The sequence below is a fragment of the Orycteropus afer genome, unplaced genomic scaffold, assembly GCF_000298275.1.
Source record: "Orycteropus afer afer isolate SDZICR_OR568_19922 unplaced genomic scaffold, OryAfe1.0 scaffold00039, whole genome shotgun sequence".
Taxonomy (NCBI): Eukaryota; Metazoa; Chordata; class Mammalia; order Tubulidentata; family Orycteropodidae; genus Orycteropus; species Orycteropus afer.
The window spans coordinates 11,909,529-11,920,096 of NW_006921626.1; the positions used below are offsets into that span (position 1 = coordinate 11,909,529).

General features: G+C 36.3%; 1 protein-coding gene across 1 annotated transcript in view; it reads left to right on the top strand.

The window, feature by feature from the left end:
• DNAH14 (dynein axonemal heavy chain 14) overlaps positions 1-10,568 on the top strand; it is a 792,430-nt gene that overhangs the window by 259,153 nt on the left and 522,709 nt on the right. Inside the window, exons 23-25 of the mRNA XM_042780425.1 lie at positions 5,674-5,778; positions 5,864-5,982; positions 6,971-7,045. Coding sequence (XP_042636359.1) covers positions 5,674-5,778; positions 5,864-5,982; positions 6,971-7,045 — 299 coding nt within the window. The remainder of the gene's footprint in view (positions 1-5,673; positions 5,779-5,863; positions 5,983-6,970; positions 7,046-10,568) is intronic.

Consider the following 10,568-nt stretch of genomic DNA (forward strand, 5'->3'; position numbering starts at 1 on the left):
GTTCTTCCATTTATGTAGTGCCTTTGTTGTCTCTTGTAGCAGTGTTTTATAGTTTTCTCTGTATAGGTCTATTGTGTCTCTGGTGAGTTTTATTCCTAAATATTTTATCTTTTTTATAGCTGTAGTAAAAGGTATTGTTTCCCTTATTTCTTTATCAGAGAAATCCAACTGATTTTTGTATGTTGACCTTGTATCCTGCCATTTTGCTGAGCCTGTCTATTAGTTCCAGTAATTTTTGGTTGTTGTTGAGTCCCTTGAGTTTTCTATATCCAGGATCATATCATCCACAAATAGAGATAGTTTTAATCCCTCTTTGCCAATTTTTATAGCTTTTATTTCTCATTCTTGCCTTATTGCCTTGGCCAGGACTTCCAATATAATGTTAAATAGAAGTGGTGATAGAGGGCATCCCTATCTGGTTCCCATTCATAAGGAGAATGCCTTGTGTCTTTTTCCATTAATAATGATGTTGGCCATTGGCTTTGCATATATACCCTTTATTATGTTGAGGAATTTTCCTTCTATCCCTATATTACTGAGAGTTCTAAACAGGAATGGATGTTGGAATTTATCAAATAACTTTTCTGCATCAATTGATATAATCATATGATTCTTTTCCTTAGTTTTGTGTATGTGGTGGATTACATTGATTGATTTTCTGATGTTGAACCACCCTTGTAAACCTGGTATGAATCCCACTTGGTCTGGGTGTATTAATTTTTTGATATGTTGTTGTATTCTGTTGGCCAGGATTTTGTTAAAGATTTTTGTGTCTATGTTCATGGGTGATATTGGTCTATAGTTTTCCTTCTAGTAGTGTCTTTCCATGGTTTTGGTATTAGTGTTATGCTTGCTTCATAAAATCAGTTTGGGAGTATTCCATCTTTTTCTATGTTCTGGAATAGCTTGAGTAGCATAGGTATCAACTCTTCTCTGAGTCTTTGATAGAATTCTCCAGCCAACACCGTTTCTTGATAAAAACTTTCAACAAGATAGGAATAGAAGGGAAGTCCCACAATGGTTAAAGGTATTTATGAAAAAGCAACATCCAACATTATACCTAATGAAGAAAGATTAAGCACTTTACCCTTGAAATCAGAAACAAGACAAGGATGCTTACTCTCACTACTTTTATTCAATACTGTATTGGAAGTCCAAGCTAAAGCAATAAGGCAAGAAAAAGGAATAAAAGTTATCCAAGCCAGAAAGAAAGAAGTAAAATCATCTCTAATCATAGATGGCATGTTACTATATATAGAAAATCTCAAAGATTCCACAAGATATATCTAGAGGTAATAGAGGAATTTAGCAAAGCAGCAGGGTATAAGGTCCACACACAAAAAATCATTTGTGTTCTATACACTAGCTATGAAATATATGAAAAGAAAATTAAGAAATCAATTTCATTTACAATCACATCTAAGAGATTAAAATACCCAGGAATAAATTTAATCAGGGATATGAAAGACTTTTACAATGAAAATTATAAAACTGCCAAAAGAGATTAAAGAAGATATAAATAAATGGAAGGATATTTTGTATTCATGGACTGGAAGACTTAATATTGTTAAGATATCAGTACTATCCAAACTGATCTGTAGATTCAACACAATTCTGATCAAAATTCCAACAGCCTTATTTACAAAAATGGAAATGCCAGTCATTAAATTTATATGGAATGGCAAGAGGCCCCAAACAGCTAAAGCAATTTTGAATATGAACAAAGTAGGAAGACTCACACTTCCTGATTTCAAAACATATTATGAAGCTACAGTAATCAAAATAGCTTGATACTGATAAAAGGATAGCACGTAAACCAATGGGATAGAACTGAGAGTCCAGAAATAAACCCACACATCTATGGTCAAGTGATTTTTGACAAAGTGTTAAGACCATTCAATAGAAAGGAAGAGCCTCTTCAACAAATGGTGATGGAAGAATTGGATTTCCACATGCAAGAGTACATCAGGATCTATGCCTCACCCCATACACAAAAACCAACTTAAAAAGGAGCAAGGACCTAAATGTAAAAACTAAAACCATACAATATTTAGAAGAAAAGATAGGGGTCTGACTGTTGAGCCTAGTTTTCAATGATGGATTATCTGATATAATAACAAAAGTATGAAGAAAGAAAGACAAAGTAGGTAAATGGGATCTCATAAAAATTAAATACTTTTGCTCATCAAAAGTCTTTCAACAAAGTGAAAAGGCAACCTACAGATTGAGAGAAAAATTTTGGAAACTGTATATCCAATAGGGATCTAATATTCAAAATATATATAAAACTTCTACCACTTAACAATAAAAAGACAAATAATCCAATTAAAGTGTGGGCCTGGGACTTGAATAGACATTTCACCAAAGAGGATATTCAAATGGCCAGCAAATATTAAAAAAAAAAAAAAAAAAAAAGCTCAGTGTCTTTAGCCATGAGAGAAATGCAAATCAAGACCACAATGATATACCACTTCACTCCCACTAGGATGCTTAAGATTTTTTGAAAAATGGAAAATAATAAGATGGATGCTATGACCATAACAAAGGAGAAATATCTTGCTTGGAAGACTTTCTTGGGAAAGTGATAATTGACCTGGGTCTTGAAAGAAGTGTAAGAGTTAACCAGGTAGAGTCAAGATGGGGAAGGGTGGGTGGGTTGAACATCCTAGGCAGAGGGAAAAATTACAAAGATATGGAAGCATGAGCAAGTATGGCACTTTCTGGAGTTGTAGACAAGATGGTGAGATATGAGATTCTCCAGGGAGGTAGGGAACAGAGGATGGAGGGCAATGAATATCACAATGTGTTTTGACTTTATAGACAGTGAACAGCCACTAAAAGGGGGAGAGTGAAATTATTTAACTTAAAAATATCTCTATAGAAGGGATCAGAGATTGGATTGAAGGCAGTGAGAACGGATATGAAGAAACCAATAGAAGACTAGAAATATTGGGGGCCAAAACAAGATCAACTCATAGGGTCACTGTGAGTAAGAATTGACTCAACAGCATTGGGTTTGAAGGTTTTGTTTTTTGTTTAGTAAAATAAGGCCATGTTGTTGTTGTTGTTAGGTGCCATTGAGTTGTTGCCAGCTCATAGCGACCTTATGTACAACAGAATGAAGCACTGCCCAGTCCTGTGCCAGCCTCACAATCCTTGCTGTACCTGAGCCCATCATTGCAGCCACTGTGCCAATCCATCTTGTTGAGGCCTCTCCCTTTTTTCCCTCCACTTTACCAAGCATGATATCCTTCTCCAGGGAATGATCCCTTCTGATCACATGACCAAGGTAGGTGACATGAAGTCTGGCCATTCTTGCTTCCAAGGAGCATTCTGGCTATACTTCTTCCAGGACAGATTTGTTGGTTCTTCTAGCAGTCCATGGTACTTCCAGTATTCTCCAACACCACAACTCAAAAGCATCAACTCTTCAGCCTTTCTCATTCATTGTCCAGCTGTGAAAGCTGGACATATGCAAATGAGGCAATTGAAAACAGCATGGCTTGGGTTAGGTGCACCTTGGTTTTCAAAGAGACATCTTTGCTCTTCAGCACTTTAAAGAGGTCTTTTGCAGCAGATTTGCCCAGTGCAATACATGATCTGATGTCTTGATTGCTGCTTCCACTGATGTTGATGGTGGATCCAAGTAATATGAGATCACTGACAGCTTCAAACTTTTCTTCATTTATGATGATGCTGCTTATTGGTCCAATGTGAGGATTTTCATTTTCTTTATGTTGAGGTGTAATACATACTGCAGACTGTAGTCTTTAATCTTCATTAGTAAGTGCTTCATATCTTCTTCACTTTCAGCAAGAAAAGTTGTTTTGTCTGCATATCGCAGGTTGTTAATGAGTCTCCCTCCAATCCAGATGCTGCCTTCTTCTTCATATAGTCCAGTTTCTCTGATAATTTGCTCAGCATACAGATTGAATAAGTATGGTGAAATGATACAACCTGGATGCACTCCCTTCCTTATAAACCATGCAGTATCCCTCAGTTCTGTTCTAATGACAGCCTCCTGGTCCATGTACAGGTTCCTCATGAGCACAATTAAATGTTCTGGAATTCCCATTCTTCTCAATGTTATCTGTAATTTGTTATGACCCACACAGTCTATTGCTTTTTGCATAGTCAATTAAACACAAGTAAACATCTTTCTGGCCATGGTGAGCATGAAAGAAGGTAGAGCCAGGAATTATCAGACAGGTGAATAAAGGATAAAATAAATAAGTCCAGAAGTATGCCTCGATTTATGGTTTGGCCTGTGCAATGAAGCATGATTTCAATAACAGAGATAGGAACTAAAGAGGAGGAGGTTTTAGTGAAAATAACTAACTTTAGTATTTGAAAATCTGATACTTATGAAACAGTCCAGTGGATTACTGGTTGGGTGTATAGATCTGGAGCACAAGGAAAGTGATCTGAACTAAAAAACAAGTGGGTGTGTATCAAATAGATCATAGAAGAGAATCAGGAGTAGGAAGAGAGATAATGATGGAACCCAAGAAATGTCAAAATTAAGGTGCAGTGGACTTGTGCAGGAGAATGAGTACAAGTGGCTGAGAGATGGAAGAAAAACAGGAGAGTGAAATCCTAGAAATCAAAACACAGGACAGAATTAACAAAGTCAACTGCTGTAGAAATATCATATAACATGAAAACTGAGTTTCTAGTAAATTTGGTAACTGTAGGGGCTAGATGGCAGGAGAGTAAGAATGACTGAGAAATAAGTAAAAAAAAATTTTGAGTTTATAGAATATTTTTTCAATAATTTTAACTATGATGAGAAGGTGGACAAGTAGTAACTAGGGAAAAAAAGAGCTTCTTTTTTTTTAATGAGAGAAATTTTAGTGGGGGAAGCGTACTGCATGGGAGAGACTGAAGATATGGGAGAGTATGAAGATGCAAGAGAATAATAAATAAAACAAGAGGAGCATTAAAAAAAAAAAAAAAAAAAAAAAAAGCTCATCCATTGTCATCAAGTGGATTCTGACTCATAGAGTCCCTACAGGACAAGGAGAACTGCCCCATAATATGTCCAAGATTGTAGTCGTTACAGAAGCTGTAATCTTCACAGGGACTGGTAGGTTTGAACCACTGACCTTTAGATTATCAACTGAACACTTTAACTACTGCACCACCATGGCCTAATAAAAATGGACAGGCATCTCATCCTCTGAAAACAAAGACAAGACAAGACTGGTGTGAATGGAGCTCAGTTGTGGAGAGACAGAAGAAATACAGGAATTCTCTGTGTACTAGTATGTGAGGTCATCTGCAGAAATAATGTATTCTATAAGATGATATCTCCACAGATAGAAAAATAAGAGAAGAAAGTTTGGAACATGGAAAAACAATACTGATAATGTCCAAATTTTACAATATCTAATGATCATAAAATGATGTGTGTGCGAAAGTGTGTGTATGTGTGCAAAGGTTTTGTTATTTCTATTTTGTTTTGGTTTTCATTTTAGTTTTTGCTGTATAAAAATTTATGTTTAGCAATTTAAGTATAGCTTTCATTATTCATGGGATATTATTTTGACTGATACTATTACATATACTTTAAGACTGTGGCTTTTGTGTGTTAATAATAAGCCCACATAAGTATGTGATTCATATCATGATTAAATATATATTCTGAATGGCATTTCTTCTGGTTCTGGACAGGACTACCTTGAAATCAAAAGAACGATTTTCCCAAGATTTTACTTCCTTAGCAACGCTGAACTTCTTGACATTCTAGCTTATAGTAAAAATCCTGAGTCTGTACAGGTAATGTCTAAAACTGCTCAACGATATTCTTTCCTGACAAGCTCACGATTATACAGTGTTAATTATATTTGTTTCTGATTCACAGCCTTATCTTGTGAAATGTTTTGAAAATATAAGACACTTAATGATACACAAACAAGAAATCGGCCCTCCTGCTATAACGATGCTTGTATCAGCTGAAGGAGAAAGTCTTGTGTTGCCAAAGTATGATACACTTGTTACATATGTTTAGAGTCTGTAAAACCTCATTATTTAAAACTTCTTATTGTAAATTTCTGAAATTTCAAAGAAGTTTTCTAAGAAAACCATTTCTTCAAAGATAATATCCTTCTGCAAATACAGTCTTACCTTTCCATGCTCCGTACAAGAAATATTTTTCTCATCTTTACTTTAACTAAAAGGATGGACTCTTCAACCTCCTGGTTCTTTCTAATTAGTTCTTTTCTCTTTTTTTTTGTCATTAAATCTCCCTCTTGTTTTCTACTCTCTTTTTAGTGTTTGCTTCTTATTTTATTTTGTTATACAAGCATAGACAGGAAGGAAATTTGCTATTTGCTTGGAGTTACTGTTGCCTCCACTGAGCTCTGATTTTGTATGACCTGCTCCCAAGCAGTTATAACAAGCTGTTGTTGTTGTTGTTATGTGCCATCGAGTCGGCCCCAACTCATAGTGACCCCTCCTTGGGTTTCCGAGGCAGTATCACTACGGAAGTAGGATTGCCCAACCTTCCTTCCGAGGAGTGGCTGGTGAGTTTGAACCACAAGCCTTCTGGTTAGCAGTCAAGTGCTTTAGCCATTATGCTACCAGAGCTCCTACACTGGTTCAATCTGCCAACCCCAGCAAGGGCTCTCTAACCTCTGGCACGTGGATCCTGATGTAAGTTGCCTAAGAAGTATGGTGCCCACATCAAAACCCCAACCCCACCCTAACCTAGATTGGTGTTAAAACATCCTATAAGGAATCCAAAAATATTTTGTACTAGAATGTATCATGTTTTTTGATGTCAGAATTTCCTTAAGCTAGGTAACATGATTTTCTATATAATTAAGATCTAGAAAAATCAAAAGATAATATACAATCAAGCCCTTTGGCCTATAAATATTATAAAAATGTGTAGAAAACTTACCCAGTCAACAGGTACATCAAAGTAATGAAAGACGAATAAAAATAATTGCTTATTTTTGAATTGTAGGAAAATTCGAGTAAGAAGTGCTGTAGAACAGTGGCTAGTAAATGTGGAGAAAAGCATGTTTGATTTGTTAAACAAGTAAGTACTACTTCAAATCTTAAAATTATATTTATATATACTATGTATTTGTTTTTCTTTAACTTGGTTAATTATCCACTTATCTAAGTGGGAAATATATGGAGAGGTAAAAGAAATAAAATCCTTTATGAAATGGATTTTGATGGAACATGATGACACATGGCTAATTGTAAAATAACCATCTTTACAGTACATGCTTCAATTTGAGAGTATGATCATGGATACTGTAGTGGTTAAGTTTGTGTGTCAACTTGGCTGGGCCTGGTTGAGCAGCTGGGCAGCTGAATGTAGTTATGCCCCATGGTAAGATTGGTAATTAACTCCATAGTGGAATCTATTGGAGCAACTGAGTAGGTGCTTTGGGTATGTGGTCTGCTTCCTGTATATAAGAAGCAGCTTTGGGAATGGTCTCTAGCTTATGGCACACTTGAACCCTGCATGTCGCTGTGCCATTGTTCAGCAGCCTGCCATGCTCTGTCGACCTTGGGACTTTCAATGGACTTGAATTAATGGCCTGCCATGTGGTTTGATAACATCGGGACTATGCCTTTTTACTTGTCAACCTTGGGCTTGTCAGCTTCAGCAGCCAGCAGCTATCTGAGTGAAGAAAAGCTTCCAGATTCAGTGGGCTGGGAGCAGGAGGCAGAGCTGAAGTCCAATGTTGAGGGGCTTTCGCCCAGCCCCTAGAGCCTGGCACTTTGAACTCAGACTTAAAGCCTCCAAACTATAAGAGGACAAACTCCTGTTTGTTAAAGCCATCCCATTTGTGGTATACTCTTGTCAGAGAGGTACTAGGTAAAAAACAGGTAACATTCAGACAGTTTTTGTGTACTTGGAGATTCATATGAATCTGAAAACTGGCCAGGAACTGAATTGACATCCACATCAGCCTGCATTCAAAAGACCTAGAATTCAGTACAATGCAATGCACTGCCATCGAGTCAGACCCGATTCATAGTGACCCCTCCTTCTGTTTCCAAGGTGATATCACTATGGAAGTAGATTCCCCAACCTTCCTTCTGAGGAGTGGCTGGTGGGTTTGAACTTCCAGCCTTCTGTTTAGCAGTCAAATGCTTTAGGCACTATCCCACCAGAGCTCCCTAGAATTCAGTAGGCCTGTAGTTTCAACCTATCTCACTACTTGGCATTTCCATTCCATTCTTGCTTCCTGAATTGTTTATTTTACTTAGTCTTTTTAATGGTCTCCTTTTCATATTTTAATCTATCATTTCTGCTTATTTAGAGCAAAGAAAGAGCCTCAAAATGTGAATTTTTAAAACTACTTTGCCCAGAAAAGGAGCTCTGGTAGCACAGTCCCTAAGGCATCTGACTGCTGACCAGAAGGTTGGTGGTTCAAACCCATCAGAGACTCAGCAGAAGCAAGACTGGGCAATGTACTCTGTAAAGATGTACTGCCTCAGAAACCCAGTGGGGGTTGCTATGAGTTGAAACTGACTCAACAGCAGTGTGTTTGGTTTTTTTTGGCCCAGTAAAATGTTATTACATTTCTAATTATTGTTGGTTATAAGAAAGCTATTGATCTTTATTAAGTTTTAATATCTAACAAGATATCTAGAACAGAGCAGATTATTTTTTATGTACAAAATAACCATGCAGGCTCTCCTTTGCCCCAGTTGTCCCTCCTGAGGTGATGTAATGAGAATAATCTCACATGTAAGGGGAACTTCTGTAAGCCAGGAATTCCTCCCCACAAAAAATGAGAAACAAGTTTTTCAGTTGTTGCCCTGAGATTTTTCTGGTTAGACAATCATGCCATTTATTAATCATAATAGTCCTGTCTCTTTGTTTACAATTCTTTTGAAAATGTCGTTTTCTTTTCATGTTGTTTTAGATGACAACATTTGTACAATGTTGAAATACAGAGATGACAGTGAGCATTTGTCTTTTGTTCCTAAATTACTGGTAAACCTTCTAATGTTTCACCATTTATCATGATGCTTAGGCTCGGAAACATGACCCTTATCAAAGTAAAGATGTTTTAGTGTATTCCTAGTTGCACAAATTTTTTTTATAATTAAAGAACGTTTAATCATATGAAATACTTTTTATAATTCTATTGAGAAAATCAAATATCCTCTCACCTTTAACTTGTAGATGTTGTTACTAAATTTGCTGATGTGGAACATTCTTCAGTTTTCAAATTTATACCCTTTAGTTTTTTGTTCACTTATTTCTGAGAAAACTATATTAAACTCTACTTTCTATAGGTTTGACAATTTCTCTCTTTTCCTTCTAACATTTATCATATATTCAGACTCTATGTTGGTAGATTATATCTTTAACTAATATATAAATATTTGTACCAGTTTTTAGTTTTTTACTTAAATACTATTTTCTCTAATGTTAATAATTTATAATATTTACTTACATGATCACAAACATTTGTATTACAATGTTGTTTTCTACATTTCTGTGTCATGTTAATATTTAATATTTTCTACATCAAGTATAAAACTGGGTTTTACTTTAAAAAAAATATGAAAGTGTTTGTTGTCAGTGCTGCTTTATCTATATCCCAGAAGATCTAGTCTCTGCCCTTCTCTGACTTGTAGTATGTATTTGGGATGCTCAGGCTCACAGATTATATAAGTGGGTTCCTTTGTCCTCTGAAGTCTAGTTGGATAAGGCATATGTGAGGCTCCTTTCTGCCTTGCTGCAGTTTTGGCAAAATATGGCATCCTGAGTGGTATGACTGGTTAACATGCTCACTGCTCACCAGAAAGTTGGAAGTAGAGTCCATCCAGACATCCTCAGAAAAAAGCACTGGCAGTCTACTTCCAAAAACTGGCCATTGGAAACCTTTTGGAGCACAGTTCTACTCTGCAACATAGGGCACACCAGGAAGTGGAGTCAATTTGATGACAACCGGTTTGGTTTTTATGTTCCTTTACCTTAGGCCAGCCCCTTTCTGAAGCCTTTAGTTCTCAGCAGGCTCCAGTAACATTCTTCTTTCCTCTTGCCCCTTCAAGTTTAGGGATGATGATAGCTGGTGTTGTAGCTGCTTCCTCATGACACACTGATAAATCCCTTTAAACATGTATTTGTATTATGGTATTATTCCATTTAGACTCATTCATACCATTTTGTGGAAGACAGAATTAATGAGATTGAAGACAAATACCTGAATACTTCTTTGGAAAAGGATCAATTAGAAAAAAGATCAAAAGAAAATGAAGAAAGCCTAAGGTTCATGTGGGATACCATCAAAAGGAGTAACCTACATGTCACTGGAATTCCAGAACAGGAAGAGAAAAACAAAACCACTGAGAAAATTGTCCAAGATTGTTGGAAGAGAACTTTCCTGATATGATGAAAGATAAGAATATATCCATTCAAGAAGTCCAACAAACCCCAAACAGGATAGACCCCAAAAGAAAATCATCAAGACATATTATCATCAAACTCATCAAAACCAAAGACAAAGACAGAATCCTGAAAGCAGCACAGGAAAAACAAAAAGTTACCTACAAAGGAGATCCAGTAAGAATAAGCTCTGATTTCT